Source organism: Astatotilapia calliptera, chromosome 13, assembly GCF_964374335.1.
Source record: "Astatotilapia calliptera chromosome 13, fAstCal68.1, whole genome shotgun sequence".
Lineage (NCBI taxonomy): Eukaryota > Metazoa > Chordata > Actinopteri > Cichliformes > Cichlidae > Astatotilapia > Astatotilapia calliptera.
Genome location: NC_137434.1, coordinates 654,817 through 672,313, shown reverse-complemented (window position 1 = coordinate 672,313; position 17,497 = coordinate 654,817). Strand labels below are relative to the sequence as shown.

General features: G+C 43.3%; 1 protein-coding gene across 1 annotated transcript in view; it reads left to right on the top strand.

Moving 5' to 3' along the window:
- The window catches only part of LOC113034664 (heterogeneous nuclear ribonucleoprotein L-like), a 66,676-nt gene extending 49,595 nt beyond the window's left edge, over positions 1-17,081 (top strand). Inside the window, exons 8-14 of the mRNA XM_026189472.2 lie at positions 1,538-1,609; positions 10,044-10,261; positions 11,320-11,441; positions 12,643-12,844; positions 13,243-13,300; positions 13,383-13,481; positions 16,694-17,081. Coding sequence (XP_026045257.1) covers positions 1,538-1,609; positions 10,044-10,261; positions 11,320-11,441; positions 12,643-12,844; positions 13,243-13,300; positions 13,383-13,481; positions 16,694-16,749 — 827 coding nt within the window. The 3' untranslated portion in view covers positions 16,750-17,081. The remainder of the gene's footprint in view (positions 1-1,537; positions 1,610-10,043; positions 10,262-11,319; positions 11,442-12,642; positions 12,845-13,242; positions 13,301-13,382; positions 13,482-16,693) is intronic.
- The last annotated feature ends 416 nt before the right edge of the window (positions 17,082-17,497 follow it).

Below are 17,497 nucleotides of genomic sequence, written 5' to 3'. Positions count from 1 at the left end.
AATAACCTTCACATGTAGTCTGCCGCTGAGCATGCTTGTTGTGCTCGTGTGGATTTACAGCTGTTAAAACTGAGAGTTTATCTGATGTATTAAAAACTGACCATGTTAAGCAGCAGCATTCTTAGTTGTCTGTGTTATTCCCAGTCCAAGAAAATGTCACAATGATATTTATTATAATACTGTAATATAATGTAATATTTAGGAAAGCCAGGGCAATATTTCAGTGAATCTGTGTGGCAGAGATTTGTACCAAAGAAGTGGCATGTTAGTGTCTCAGATCTCAGCTATTAGCAGCATCTGCCATGGCTCTGCAGGACTGTGTCGTTCTCTTTCATGGGCACAGTATCAGATAGAAGCTACCCCTCAGTTCCAAATGAATCCCACAATAAACATAGATGGAGGAAACAGATTTCCTCTGTGATGTTTCTGCAGGAATATGAACACTGGAAGAAACGGAGGCCTTTTTGTCAAACTGTAAATCCTGCTTTAAAAGAGCGTTCAGCTGAACTGTTTCATGAATGCTCCAGATGTGAGTCGTGATTGATCAAACTCAAAATTGCAACATTGCATCATTTTAAATGTAGCACTGTTAATAACTGGCTCTGATTTTTAAAGATATAGTCAAGAATCCAAAACACTGTCTCCTCCCTGTAGACGCTCCGCGAGGCCTTTGAAGCAGCCAACTTCAGCTGCTTCTTCTTTGTTGGTCTCTTTTCCTTCAGTAACTGAAAAGCATGCTCTGTCGGGTGGAGATCAGGTCTTGACCACTGAAAGGTTTCCCTCCTCTTTGCTTTGAGACACTCTTGGGTTTCTTTGGCAGGATCCATTTGTACTGTGAAGCGCTGTGTAGATCCATTTGACTGAACCTGAGCAGAGAATCTAGCACCATACAATTCAGACTTTTACCAGCAGACACATCATCAATAAACGCCGGCGACCCTGTTCCACGGGCAGTCATTCATTGCTGCCTTCCACCATGTCTGATAGATGTTGTGGTACACTTTCCATTTCTTTTGAATTCTTTACTATTTTCATCATTCTGGTGCATTTATTTGGGTTTCAGCTGAAACTCTTTTAGATGGTTTCCACCTTGTTGTTAACCTCCTGTATTTCCGTTTTTAGGATTAACTTGCTTGTTTGGAGCTGGGAACTGAACTGTCAGCCTTCTGATTAGTGGAGGACACTTTCTCTTGTCTTCTGGTTGTGTTTTTTTACTTTGTGACTGTCTGTCAAACAGTATAATGAAGTAGAGTATTATTTATTTGTCACACATTAAGACTTAATCATCAAGTTAATCGCTGAGATCTGGGAGCACATAAGCACTGCCCAGCATAGGCTCAGTCAGACAGTCAGACCCAGCCCGTTCAAGCATTCGGCCTTAATGGACCATTTGATTGGTACTAACAGATCTCTAACGAGGCAGTGAATGAATGAAACACTTTCCAAGTGTTCTTTAATGTCATTTAAATCAGTATATGTGAAATCTTCTCGCATTCACATAATTGGTTTGTGTTATCTGTATTTGTATGTATTTCAGACCGTGGAAAGGGAAGACAGAGACAGGCCATTTTAGGCGAACACCCATCTTCCTACAGTGATAATGGTTATGGTAAGTAAGGATTTTTCACAAGCATGAAGACACAATGCACAGTACAAAGACAGGAATAATCACAATTAAATAGAAAATAAAAACTCATTTGATGGCAAAAAAAGACACTCGGTTAACTCTTTGCCTTCTTTCTCTCGTAGTTGATGTTTTGTCTTTCCGTCATCTGCCAGGTGTCTGACCTGGTTCTGCTGAAGACAGCTTTTTGTGTTTACAATGACTTCTTCCTTTCGACTGTTGTGAAGGCAAAGCACATGGCAACAGTGACCTGGTTTCTCTCTTTGATGCTTCGAAATCTACCTGTTTTGAACTCCCACTATGTCGATACATCCACGGGGCTAAAAAAGTTGGAACACTGAGTAAAATGTAAAAAAAAAACCCAAAAGAAACCCCAGAATGTGATGATTTACAAATCCCGTAAAGCCATAATATATTCTTATATACATATATAAAGTTAGAAATATCCTGTCTCAGAGTGACGCTGAAAAACTTGTTCATGCATTTATTACTTCCAGGCTGGACGACTGTAATTCATTATTGTCAGGATGTCCTAAAAACTCCCTGAAAAGCCTTCAGCTGATCCAAAATGCTGCAGCAAGAGTCCTGACAGGGACTAGAAAGAGAGAGCAGATTTCTCCTGTTTTGGCTTCCTGTTAAATCCAGAATTCAAAATCCTGCTCCTCACATACAAGGTCTTAAATAATCAGGCACAAAACCTGGAGCTAAGGGGGCAAAACGATCGCATGAGTGCTGCTGTTTGACTGAGGAAGAATAAAGTAGTGGTGGTAAGCCAATAACATGACCACTTAAAGACAAAGCAACAAGGTGACATATACCAGTTTATAAATTGTGTTGATAGGCCTCGTAAAACCAGAGTCATGATAAACAATATATACGCGTGTTTGTTCCTCAATAGTTTCGTCACGTTTATCAAATCAAATCAAATCACTTTTATTGTCACATCACATGTGCAGGTACATTGGTACAGCACATGTGAGTGAAATTCTTGTGTGCGAGCTTCACAAGCAACAGAGTTGTGCAAAATACAATAATGTAAACAAGCAAAATACAAGAATGGCTACATCTGAAACTAATAAATATATGTACAATATATAATAGTATATGCATTTCTGGATGTGTATACTAAATATTTTTCTACGTGTGTGTGTGTGTGTGTGTACACATATTTTACAAATTAAATAGAGTAAACAATAAATAAAATATATAAAAATATTGTTTACGGTCTAAGGACAGCGCAGCAACACTCTGCTTATGAGCAAAAACAACCCCAGAGGGTTAAACATTTTTTTAAAGTAACGCAATAGTTACTTTTCAAGTAATTAATTACTTTTAGAATCTTGTAACTCAGTTTCTAACTTAGTTACTTTTGTGGAGAAGTAACTAGTAACTATAATTAATTACTTTTTCAAGGTAACTCGCCCAACACTGTGTAAAAGTACAGGGTGGTCCATTTATATGGATACACCGTAATAAAATGGGAATGGTTGGTGATATTAAAGTCCTGTTTGTGGCACATTAGTATATGTGAGGGGGCAAACTCCTCAAGATGGGCGGTGACCATGGTGGCCATTTAGAAGTCGGCCATCTTGGATACAACTTTTGTTTTTTCAATAGGAAGAGGGCCATGTGACATATCAAACTTATTGGTAATGTCACAAGAAAAACAATGGTGGGCTTGGTTTCAACGTAACTTTATTCTTTCATGAGTTATTTACAAGTTTCTGACCACTTATAAAATGTGTTCAATGTGCTGCCCATTGTGTTGGATTGTCAATGCGACCCTCTTCTCCCACTCTTTACACACTGATAGCAACACCGCGGGAGAAATGCCAGCACAGGCATCCAGTATCCGTAGTTTCAGGTGCTGCACATCTCGTATCTTCACACCATAGACAATTGCCTTCAGATGACCCCAAAGATAAAAGTCTAAGGGGGTCAGATCGGGAGACCTTGGGGGCCATTCAACTGGCCCATGACAACCAATCCACTTTCCAGGAAACTGTTCATCTAGGAATGCTCGGACCTGCACCCATAATGTGGTGGTGCACCATCTTGCTGGAAAAACTCAGGGAACGTGCCAGCTTCAGTGCATAAAGAGGGAAACACATCATCATGTAGCAATTTCAAATATCCAGTGGCCTTGAGGTTTCCATTGATGAAGAATGGACCCACTATCGTTGTGCCCCATATACCACACCAAACCATCACTTTTGTTGTTCCAACAGTCTTGGAGGGATCCATCCAATGTGGATTAGTGTCAGACCAATAGCGGTGGTTTTGTTTGTTAACTTCACCATTCACATAAAAGTTTGCCTCATCACTGAACAAAATCTTCTGCCTGAACTGAGGGTCCTGCTCCAATTTTTGTTTTGCCCATTCTGCAAATTCTGTGCACCGATCTGGGTCATCCTTGCTGAGATGCTGCAGTAGCTGGAGTTTGTAAGGGTGCCATTTGTGAGTAGCTAATATCCGCCGAAGGGATGTTCGACTAATGCCGCTCTCCAGTGACATGCGGCGAGTGCTACGCTGTGGGCTCTTGCTGAATGAAGCGAGGATAGCCACTGATGTTTCTTCATTAGTGACAGTTTTCTTACGTCCACATTTTGGCAAATCCAACACTGAACCAGTTTCACGAAACTTAGCAAGCAGTTTGCTAACTGTAGCATGGGAGATGGGTGGTCTCGTAGGGTGTCTTGCATTGAAATCTGCTGCAATGACCCGGTTACTGCATTCACCAGATATCAACATGATTTCACTCCTCACGTGTTAACCTCTTCGACATGTCAATGGCTGTGAACAAAGAGAAACTTGTAAATAACTCATGAAAGAATAAAGTTACGTTGAAACCAAGCACACCATTGTTTTTCTTGTGACATTACCAATAAGTCTGATGTGTCACATGGTCCTCTTCCTATTGAAAAAACAAAAGTTGTATCCAAGATGGCCGACTTCTAAATGGCCACCATGGTCACCACCCATCTTGAGGAGTTTGCCCCCTCACGTATACTAATGTGCCACAAACAGGACTTTAATATCACCAACCATTCCTATGTTATTACGATGTATCCATATAAATGGCTCACCCTGTAGAATGGAAGCAGAGCCTTCAGTTTTCTTCACCATCTTCTGGGTCTGGGGGTGGATTGCCACTCCGGGGATGCTGGTGCCTGGACCCGGGAGTATAGTGTTTGTATGAGGAGTGTGAGCATGTGTACTACATACAGTTCTGTGTGTCTCTATGTTGGATGAGGGTGGGAATGCATGTTTGTGTCTATATGTCAGGTTGGGTCTTAGACTCCACCTCTCTCAGAACATATTTCCCCTCACCACACTCCCTTTCAGTGGCTGGTGCCCCCACCCGCTGGTGGCTGGTTCTTGGTGTCCAGGGCTGGGTGCTGAGGTATGTAGTGGCTCACTCCCAGACTCCATGGTCTGTCGGGCCCCGTCTGGGGTGTGGATGGCCTTTGGGTTTCTGGGCCCGAGACTCGGTGGAGCCTGCAGGCTCGTCGCTACAGCCCTCTGTGGCTTCTGCACAGTGGCTGCTAGGTGACGCCCATCCATGGCTCTCCTCAGCTCTTTTCTAGGTAGACCTAAGCTAACGGCAGCTAACAATGTTAGCTCAGTGGTGAGTAGCCTTCAGTAATAGTAATAAATCACACAGCAATAGTACATCAAAGATACTTAAGTGGTACATAACCCAGGCAGCTATCACAACTAAAACAAGTTAGTTGCAGTAGGCTAACGTAGTTTTTAAAAAAGAAATTCCAGATGTTTCTTTAGGTTGGAGTCTTTTGACGCTGAGAGCAGCTTGGTTGCTGGCAAAGAGAGTTCGCACGGTCAGATTTCGCCCTTCATCCCTTTCTTCTTTAAATGTGAAGTGGTGTTGGAATTTCCAAGTTAGAAATGCATTCCTGCCTGTGCACTGCTGGCACGTTGCGCTGGCTCTGGGTCCATTGTGTAACTGACGCCACCAACATTATTATTATTATTATTATTATTATTATTTATTTATTTTTTTTAGCCTGTCCCGTTTGGCTCTTTTGCCATCAGAATTGTTGTCTAAAGGCAAAGAAAGATGCCCAACGGATTTACTTTACCAAACTGACCATCCCAGCCTTGCCGTAATGGTCCATTTGATTCACCTTTTATTGTTTATTTTATTTTCACTTACTGAATACGGGACAGACTTGACTGGGGGAAAGAAGGGGAGAAAGAAAGAGGGAAAGAGAAACAGCTGAGAAGAGGGACGGGGGAGAAGGGCAAAAGACAAAAACCAACAGAACGGGCAGAGAAAAAAAATGCATATATCAATCACCTGGATCACCTGCTGAGAAAGAAAAAAGAAAACAAGCAGAAGAGAACAAGAGTAATAGAATAAACAACATCACAATGATATATGGGAATATGACAGTAAATACTAAATGTTAAACATTATTGTGCAGCACATAAGATCAACAGAACAGTGTGCTTTGAGGTAGGAGCCAAAAAGGGTGCAGTTTGTGGGTGTGATCACCCGTGTGTACACCTGTGAGCATGGACGCGCTTGTTTTTTGTTTTTTTAAAAGGTTCCTTCATGTAATAATCTGCTAGAGGGTGTGGGGGGGCCACAGCCCCGTCCTCCAGGGCGTGAAGCAGGTGTGGTGGAGATCAAAACTCCAGACATCCAGAGGCCCCCAGAACACAAGAGACCAAGGAAGACCAACAGAGGGGCAGCTGCGCCACTGTCCCAGAAAGAGCTGAGGAGAGTCCCAGATGAGGGCTCACTCAGCAGCCGCGGAGCAGAAGCCAGGGGGGGTTGCAGTGACGCGCCCGTGAGCTCCGCCGGCAGCCAGCTGTGCCTGAGTGACCGAGCCCCAGGCCGAGAGGCCGGGGGCACCCCACCTCCGAAGTGGCCCGAGCGAGCCCCAGGCTCCAGGCCCCGATAAGCGGCCGCCAAGGAGTGAGCCAGTGTGTACCTGGACGCCCATCCCCGGACACAAAGAACCACCAACGCACCGATGTCTGAGGGGGTCCGCCACTGGCAGGGGAAGTGGTGGTAGGGGGAGATAGGCCTCCAAACCTTGGAGGGCCTGAGATGTCCCCAGAGAGGTGGCGCCTGACACCCAACCTGACATATAGACACAGACATACAGGCACACACAGATACAAACATCCATTCTCACCCTCATGCTCTCATATGCACTCACTCCACACTCAACCAACGTGGAGACAGACATAAAGAGACGTTGTACACACGATCACACTCCCCAAGCGTACTCTACAAACCGGGTCTAGGTGCCCCCGCCCCTGGAGGGGGGAACTGCACCCAGACCCAGGTGGTGTTTCCCTTTTCCCTGCGGTGGGGGGAGGCAGACCGCCCCGACTCCGCAGCAGCAGGAAGGCTCCACACTCCAGACCGCAGTCGGACGGCCAACTCCTCCTTTACGAATAAATTCTTTACAAATCCTACCATGTGGATTCATGCATTTTTTTTTCACATTCTGTCTCTCACAGTTGAAGTGTACCTCTGGTGCAAATTACTGACCTCTGTCATCATTTTAAGTGGGGGAACTTGCACAATCGGTGGCTGACTAAATACTTTTTTGCCCCACTGTACTTTCAAGGACAAAGAACATAGCTGGCCACTGACCACTTACCAGTGTGTTGCAAGTTGAGGTTGCATCGATTCCCAGATGCAGTAGTAGTAGATGAATTTGCCAAGATCCCCCCAAACTTACAAAAGCTCTGTCTGTAGCCCAACAGCACAACTCAGAAAACAGAATAGCCTTTGCTACCTTTGGGACGAAGACCTCTAAGAACAGTGATTGGTTTGAAGCCAGGTCCAGCACAATTACTCTTGTTTTCTAAGTAAACTGAGCTCCAAAAGCTAAATACGAGCGCTCTCCAAACAAGAAGTCCCTCCAAGCACTTAGTGCTGCCAGAACTACAGTAGAGCAGTTAGTAGGAAAATGTCCAAGTAAATATCTTGATGCATGCTCAGTCATCCAGGTAAGGAAATCCCCAAAAGTCTATTCTCTTCATCTCTATGTAGCGTTTTCAGTGGGAGAAAGTTCAAGTGACTTCTTCAGTCTCAGCTGACTGCAGGTTTCCCCAACGGTACATTTGCATAATGACAGACACTAGCACCACCGACTAACAATAGGCCGCAAGGTCAGTTTCATGGTTATTATTTTGTAAATTGTCATTGGCAAAATGGGCAACTGATCAATGGCCATGAGTACCATTCACAGAGAGTTAGGGAATGGCTGCAATCACAGCATTGTAAGATGGTGAAAGATGTATCCTTTGAAAGCCACAGAGATACAGTGTTTAGAGAACATGCACCTCAGCTGTTCCGATACTTCTGACAAACGAGATTACTAAAGGTTTTCGCTTAGGCAGCGGTTGTCCTTCTCTCCTGGATCGCCTGGAGCTTTCTTTAGGAGTTTTCCCCGCTTTGACAAAAGTCCAGCTGGGATAACCACATCCTCTGGGCCTTCTTGATGTGATGTTCTTCTGCCTCCCTGGCCGCTGTGTCAGTGGGAATGGTGTTCGCTCGTCCTGATGACACCCAGTTTGTGCTCCAGTGGATGATGCGAGTCAAACCTTAGATACTGATCCGTATGTGCAGGTTTACGGTACACGTCAGCTTTTAGATGTCCCCCATTACTGATGGAAATCTCGCAGTCTAAGAAGGCTAGCCTCCCACTTTTCATATCCTCCCTGGTGAAGTTGATTTGTTGCTCCACCGAGTTAATGTAATCCGTTAAATGTGGAACGTCCTGAGATTTGATTTTCACCCAGGTGTCATCCACATAGCTGAAAATCAGTGACTTTGTGGTGTTCCAGGGTAGGATACAAAAGCTTCTTTTGGACTTTTTCCATGTATAAGTTGGCCACAATTGGTGAAACTTGGGAACCCATGGCACACCCATGTTTCTGGGTGTAGTACTTACAGTAGTTGGTGCTGAAAGTGATCCTCTTGCTGAGGTCAGGGTCATCTTGTAATCTCTTATGAACTACCTCCAATGGAGGACAGAGTTGATCATACAGACAATTGGTCTTAAAGGTGCACGATGTTTATGTCTTCAGTAAACCATACAGCCTTGGTGTAGCATCCCCAGGATAAAGCATTTGGTATGAGGTCCAGTCAATAGCATCGCCCTGTTCTTCCTGGTTAAGACAATCAATCACCCTCTTCTGAGACCTGGGCTCATAAGTATTTTTGTCACTGAGCAGTGACAAAATCTTTTCATGATAGTCTTTCCTTGCACCTACACATGTCTGTCTGAAGGGTGACAATGTTGTTGTCATTACTAAGCAATGAGAGTGGCTTCCTCTTCTTTATGCTGATGTTGGAAGCTGGAGGTTTTGCAATGCTGAGGCAGGCCGAAACTTTCATCTGCAGATGTTGGATCTTGTTATACATTCACTGCTTTTATAACAAGATCCTGTTATGAAATGGCTGTGTGCAGGCAGGAGAAGGACCCAAAGTGCAGACTCCGGAGACAGAAAGTAACTCAAAACAGCTTTAATGCTGAACTCAAAAGGGTAACAAAAACTAAGAATACAAAATACACCTACACAGACAAACCACACAGCAAGATAACAGTAGATCACGACAATGACAAACTGAAACACAGGGCTTAAATACACACAGAGCAATCAGGGAATGGACAACAGGAGGGAAACACAGCTGGGGCAAATCAGGCCTAACGAGACAAAGGAAGCAAAACCAGACACATTTACATGAGACACGGATTTTCAAAGTAAAACAGGACACATAACACAGACTGAACTATAGACACATGCTCTGACTGGACACAGAGAGACAGCAACTAGAGAACACAGAGACATAAACCATAAGACAGAACTCCAACAAAGAAACCAAAGACTAGAAATGATAAGTAACATAATAAACTCAAAACTCTGGGTCAACGACCCAGGCATCCTAACAGATCCAGGCTACAGCTAAGGAAAAGGCAGCCAAACAGAGGGTGCACACTTGTAGAGGCATACCTGTATCTGATGTAGCAGGCTGACATTCCCACATCACCATCACTAGCCTAAGCCAACACTGATCCAGAGATGATGACACATCTCAAAACTAGGGCACGTCATCCAAAGTCATAACAGGGCATCAATCCTTTTCTCATTTTCAGTTGTCTTCCTATGTTGCTGCTTGGTTGGGGGTGATTTAAGTGTCTGATTAGTTTTGTTGATACATTTGTTGTTGTGGTGGTCACCCCACAGTTTACTTTGGCGTACTTTGATTCATCACTCACAGTAAAGAGCTTCCATGCCAATGACATGTTGGCTGTGAGTGTGCGCTCACTTATTCACCTGTGGCGCATGAAGTGGTTCAGAATTGGATTGGTGCAGACAGGCTTTCATTGTTCTTGCAAGACAGCGACTGTTTTTATGTGTGCCTTCCCAGGTCCACCATGTCCCCTGCTGCCACTGCCCGGCAACAGCAGGTACAAGCTCACTTCATTGGACGTTCCAGACATGGTGTCTTATCCACTGCCGCAGTCATCCTCGTCATACTCTGGCCATGCCCCCAGTTCTGTTGCCATGGTAAGTGGCCTCCATCCATCCAAGATGAACTGCACCCGCATCTTCAACCTCTTCTGCCTCTACGGCAACATTGAGAAGGTAAGTGTTTGTTTGTGTATTCTTCATGTGTCTTTGGCGTGTTTTTGTAGAAACACGGCAACAGCTGTTAATTTTATTAACAATTAATTAATAATTAGGTTGTAGAAATTGTGCTGGAAGGGAAAAGCTAGTAAAAACAATAAAAAGATTCCAGTGGAAGCAAACTCAGAAATTGTGTGTGTGTCTATCATATCCTGGCCCTTCAGTCCTACTCACAAGTAAATGACAGTATATTGAATGGGATTAGACCTCTGTACATCAACACCTACTGCATTATTTAGAAATGTACTATCTGTTTTCTTGTTGTCACTCATGTGCTTGTGTGTCATTGAATTCTGTTTAATGTCAGGACATGTGATGTACCCCTGCAAACCAAACCAAACCAAACATAGGTCTGATTCTCCTTTTTTAATGTGATATCAGAGATTGTTTACATTGTTTTCTCATACAATTGAAATTTTAACTTTAGGGTTTAATTATCTGCCTCCTCCTGTTCACTTTCGGTATGCCATAAATTACTCCCAGCACTTTAACCCTCTCAGGCTCAAATTAAACTTTTTGTTGCTAATGCACAACCAAGTCCTGCAGTGGTACTTCTAAAAAAAACTCATAAAATATGTATGTGGGGTAATCAGGTTGTTAATTTTTAACTGTTGCAAATCGGCAACGCCTGCCTTGAGAGGGTTAATAATATTTCCATATCTGCTCATCGCTACCTTATAACAAAATAACGAATAGATTCTGCTGCTCCTGTAACACTTAGAGAACTTCCCCAAACATCAAACCCATTCAGTGTTCTCATAGAGTATGTTGATTTCATGACACAGTCAGAATAGCTATATTCTCCAATGTGGATTGTGCAAATTACTACCTGATGTCACAAAAAAGCACAAGTGTAAAATATCCTGACTTTAGATAGCCTTCCAAATGTCCTCTAATGTACACTGTGTCTTCTAATGGTTAACATGAAAGAATGTTTACATCAGTAAAACATGTACACTGCTTTCACAATGTATGGTACCTCTTTAGAACAGCTGTTATCTATGTGCTTGTTATAGGTTAAGTTTATGAAGAGTGTTCCTGGCACAGCGTTGGTTGAGATGGGAGATGAGTATGCTGTGGACAGGGCCATCACACACCTCAACAGCATTAAGGTGTTTGGTAAAAGACTGAATGTCTGGTAAGATGTGCATATCTTTAATTCAATTCAATTCAATTCCATTTTATTTATATAGCGCCAAATCACAACATAAGTCGCCTCAAGGTGCTTCATAGATACAGAGAAAAACCCAACAATCATATGACCCCCTATGAGCAAGCACTTTGGCAACAGTGGGAAGGAAAAACTCCCTTTTAACAGGAAGAAACCTCCGGCAGAACCAGGCTCAGGGAGGGGCGGCCATCTGCTGTGACCGGTTGGGGTGAGAGAAGGAAGACAGGATAAAGACATGCTGTGGAAGAGAGACAGAGGTTAATAACAGATATGATTCAATGCAGAGAGGTCTGTTAATACATAGTGAGCGAGAAAGGTGACTGGAAAGGAAAAACTCAATGCATCATGGGAATCCCTACGTCTATTGCAGCATAACTAAGGGAGGATTCAGGGTCACCTGGTCCAGCCCTAACTATATGCTTTAGCAAAAAGGAAAGTTTTAAGCCTAATCTTGAAAGTAGAGATAGTGTCTGTCTCCCGAATCCAAACTGGAAGCTGGTTCCACAGAAGAGGGGCCTGAAAACTGAAGGCTCTCCCTCCCATTCTACTTTTAAATACTCTAGGAACAACAAGTAGGCCTGCAGAGCGAGAGCGAAGTGCTCTAATAGGGTGATATGGTACTACAAGGTCATTAAGATAAGATGGGGCCTGATTATTTAAGACCTTGTATGTGAGGAGCAGGATTTTGAATTCAATTCTGGATTTAACAGGAAGCCAATGAAGGGAAGCCAAAACAGGAGAAATCTGCTCTCTCTTTCTAGTCCCTGTCAGGACTCTTGCTGCAGCATTTTGGATCAGCTGAAGGCTTTTCAGTGAGTTTTTTGGACATCCTGATAATAATGAATTACAGTCGTCCAGCCTGGAAGTAATAAATGCATGAACTAGTTTTTCAGCTGAGCCTGGTTCTGCCGGAGATTTCTTCCTGTTAAAAGGGAGTTTTTCCTTCCCACTGTCGCCAAAGTGCTTCCTTAGTGGGTCATATGATTGTTGGGGAGTTTTCTTTATTTTTTTTGTGTTTATCTTACAACATAAAGCGCACTGAGGCAATTTGGCACCATATACTTCTTTATTTCTGTGTATATTATCTAGACTATTTCATGATCAGTAGATTTGTTATGCATGGATTTGATAAGAAAAGTAACACAGTTGATGTTTTTGGTTTTTGCAGTGTGTCGAAGCAGCACGCAGTAATCCCCAGCCAGGTTTTTGAGTTAGAGGATGGCAGCAGCAGCTATAAGGACTTTGCTATGACCAGAAACAATCGCTTTAGCAGTGCCGGACAAGCCTCCAAAAACATCATCCAGCCTCCATCTGCAGTGTTGCACTACTATAACGTTCCTCCGTGCATATCACAGGATCATTTACTGAGGGTAAAGTACTTCTGTCTGTTCGCTGTCCGTCTTTTCTGTGTAACTGTAAAGAACTGTTTAAAAGTATTCCAAACCTCCTAAAACATTTTCTATCCTATCATACAGAGATGTATCCAAAATCTACTTCATAATTTCTTGTTTTTTCCTGAATTAATATGATTATTATCTTGGAAATTCCAAAAAAACCCATTGTTATTAAGAAGACTGCCCTGTTTTTCTGAATTAACAAGATATCCTTAAATGCCCAAAGATCCTCTCTTGAGTTGAGCCTGATTTCTTGAGCAGTCTTTGCCATAAAGAAATCCACTCCCACATTGTATAACAAATGCTGATAAGTTGTATGTTTAATTGTTGCCTAGTGCAGAACTGCTCACACGCTGCTGTCTGTGTTTCTGTAGCTGTGCACGGAGCATGATCTGCCTGGCTTTGTCAAATTTAAGATGTTTGATGCCAAACGTAAGTAGACATTTGATTGAACAGATGAAGTCTCGTGAATGTGGTCATCGCCTGCCTTTTAATGTTCAGTCTCTTTTTTCAGCCTCTTCTAAGACCATCTCCGGCTTGTTGGAGTTTGACAGTAAGACAGAGGCTGTGGAGGTTCTTACTGTTCTCAACCACTACCAGATTAGGATTCCCAGTAAGTCCATGAGAAAAACATCCATCACTGCCTACTCTGTCAGTCTCATGCTGGAAACTTCACAAATAATTCCTGAATGTGGAGCTGGAAAATACATCTGAAGTAGAAAAAATTATTTAGATAGCTTCCACAACTTTTTCATTGTCAGGAAAAATGTTGTTTATGAGCGCGCACGTTTTAATATGTGCAAACAAGAGCCGAATGAGACTGTTGATGCATTCGTGACTGCCTTGCATGCATTAGCAGAGACAGAATAGTAGTGGGCTTGGCCAACACGAGGCTGTCTGTCACGAGGCCAACGGAGGCAATTACAGAAATGACAGAGCCAACTAATGTGTCAGAGTTGTGCAGTTTTCTGGGCATGGTGAATCAAGTGGGCAAGTTCATCCCCCATTTAGCTGAAAAAGACAAAGCCCTGCGAGATCTTCTTTCCAAAAAGAACGCATGGTATTGGGGAACTGACCAAGTGAGAGCTTTCAAAACATTACGAGATGCCCTGACCTCACCCCCAGTGCTCGCAATGTATGACCCCAACAGAGACATTAAAGTATCAGCAGATGCTTCATCCTATGGTCTCGGAGGTGTTCTTTTGCAGCTGTGGGAAGAAGGATGGCGACCAGTGGCGTATTCGTCGAGGTTCCTTTCTCCTACAGAACAATGATACGCACAAGTGGAAAAAGAGGCACTGGCGTCTACATGGGCGTGTGAGCGTTTTCATGATTTCCTGATTGGTAAACATTTTTGTCTTGAAACGGACCACAAACCTCTCGTTTCCTTACTGGGAGGACAAGCTCTGGATCTCTTGCCACCCAGGATCCAGCGATTCAGAATGAGACTCATGCGTTACTCGTAAACTGTGCAGTACGCCCCAGGGAAATCGCTCTGGACAGCAGATACTTTGTCCCGCTCACCTCTGAAAAAACCAATGAACCTGTCAGACAAAGAGCTGATGGAAAGCACAGACATATATGTCGACAGTATTGTAGCAAACATGCCTGTCAGTTCATCATATATGCAAACACTGAAGGAACAACTGAAAAGCGACAGTGTGTTTGCTCGCGTCATGGACATGTGCACCGAAGGCTGGCCAGAACATGCAAAACAAGAGCCTTTACTGCGAAATTACTGGCCTGACCGAGCCACGCTCACTGTTGAAGACGGCCTTTTGTTAAAAGACACACGGCTTGTCATTCCTTCAGCAATGAGAAACGAGGTGCTGGAAAAACTTCACGAAGGACACCAAGGTGTTGTAAAATGTAAAGCTCGTGCACGCCAAACAGTGTGGTGGCCCGGGCTGAGTCAACAAATCTCTGAGATGCTGCTCAAGTGCAAAACGTGTATTCAAGAAAGACACAATAACAGTGAGCCACTCATGCCAACAGAATACCCTGCCCGCCCATGGCTGACAGTGGGCACAGATCTTTTCGAGCTGGGAGGGAAAACTTACCTTCTCGCTGTTGACTATCACTCTAGATTTGTTGAGATTGCTTTGTTAAACAGGACAAAATCAAACGATGTCATTACTCACCTGAAATCTTTCTTTGCCCGTCACGGCTTCCCAGAGGTCCTCATGTCTGATAATGGACCGCAGTATTCAGGTCAAATCTTTACAGACTTTGCAGCAGCATACGGCTTCAAACACATCACAAGCAGTCCCAAGTTTCCACAAAGTAATGGAGAAGCAGAACGTGCTGTGCAGACTGTAAAAAATCTTCTGAAAAAAGCAGCTGATCCTTATCTAGCTCTTCTTGCCTATAGAGCTACACCACTGCAGTCCGGATACAGCCCTGCAGAGCTTTTAATGGGCAGACGTCTGCGAACCACACTGCCGATGCTTCCATCGCAGCTGGAGCCCACACTGCCGGACAACGCACTGCTCGCTCGAAAGGAAAGGGAGAAGAGGATGATGGACATGGCAAACTTCAACAGGCGCCACCGCGCAAAACCTTTATGCAGCCTGTCCCCAGGAGAGCAAGTTTGGGTGACTGATGTCAAAACTACAGGCACTGTTATCCAAAATCACTCTACACCCCGATCATACACAGTGGAGTTACCACAAGGGACTGTGAGGCGTAATCGTGTGCATTTGATTCCTTTAAGTTCACCTGTGCATGAACCTGCTAATGTGCCTGTGTTGCAGAAGCCTCAAACACCCAGTGTGATCCCTGCTACACCTGTTAACACTGATGTCAGAACCAAGTCAGGGAGGCCAATAGTTAAACCTAAAAAGTTAGATCTGTAAGAGAGAAAAAAAAAGGTTGTTGTTATATAACTGTGTTATAATGGTTTTGTAGAGCACAGTAAAATAAAGCTAAAAAGAGTTGTTAAGAAAAGAAAAGAACAAGAAAACAAAAACAAAAGGTTAAAAATGTAATGCAGATTGTTTGCCAGATGTTCTTGTATGGCTTTGAAAAAGAGAAAAAAAGAATCAAGAGGTAGTCTGGTTGGAAGTTCTGTCTTGAGAAAAGTAATATTCTGTTTTTGTTTAAAAGGGGATGTGGTGTATTCATAATTGTCTCTGGTACATTTGTTGTATGGGCAGTATGTGTTCACTGTTTGATTGTGTAATTACGTGTTACGCACTGGCAATGCATGCCGGTAGATGGTAATACAGGAAGTAAAGAGATGGTCTTACCGCACACAGTGGTCCCGCGTACTTATTCAGATTCAGAGTAAGAATCACACAACTGATGCAAGCCAGATCCTTTTATTTAGCAAAACTGTGATTAATAGTTAAATATTATTGTTGAGGGGCACAGACAGGACTCCGCACGCACGCACACATTAAAAAAATAATAATAATTTTTAAAAAAAAAGTTGCCTCAACAAAAGGGCACTTTGGGCACCCATCAGGAAAGGGGCGGGTGCTCAAGCCCCTCTAGCCCCCCCCTCTGCACGTGCCTGCTGCAGGTATCAGGCTGTTGTTCTCCTTCATCTCATAGTGGACAGAAATTAGACCATTGTCCTCACTTGGTCTGAGGACAATGGTATACACACACACACACACACACACACACACACACACACACACACACACACACACACACACACACACACACACACACACTTTTCCAGCTAAATGCAAATACATGGAAGGGAGCCTTATCAAGCCAAACCTGTACCATTCCTTTTGCCCTCACATCTTTATCACAGTTGATATACCAGTCAGGCTGTTATGCTAAGTATGCATTTGTTTGTGTTTCTTTTTTCAGATGGGTCCAACCCATACACACTCAAACTGTGTTTTTCCACCTCATCACATCTATAAAGAGCTACCGAGCTTACAGAGAGCTGCTGGACCTGCTGATAGCTGACCTCTGACCCAAGGAGGGAGCATGAAAGGCAGACGCAAAGAGGAGTGAGGCAGAGAGAAACACAGATGAGAATAATAAAGGATGGAAATGGACGGGTATTTATAGAGTGCTTTTCTAGTCTTACTGACCAATCAAAGCACTTTGAGTTTGATGGCCACCAAAGAAGAACGTGGTAATGGACACTCTGAGGAATCCACTCTACATTTAGACGTCTGTACAGGCAACTGAAGTCACATTTTATGTTTAAAAAAATGTAAAAAAAAATTAAAAATGGAAACAATTTTAACTTGCTGTCATTTAAGGTTTCTTAGTGTTACATAAACTTGCTGCCCTGTGGGAGCTAAGCTTACAGGCCGAGCTTTCACTGCAGTGCTTGGTCAGCATGAGATGCGTAGCTAATTTATGAGTTTACTATAAAAATATTAACACATGACATCTGGAGGAATCATGTTAGGAATGTCATCAAGGTTTCAATGACTATTTATGTTTATCAGAAACAAAACTTTATTGTTCATGTAAAAAATCAGAACCGCGTCTGGTTTGTTTTAGCCTAACCTGAAGAAATGAATCCAATATGTAGACTAACTTGTAGAGAAGAAACTCTCTCTGTCACGATATTTGCTGAGAAACTTCAGAGGACAATACACATTTTATACACCTCAAGTGTCCCGAAGCAGCCCACGTCAGAAACCTGTCTAATGA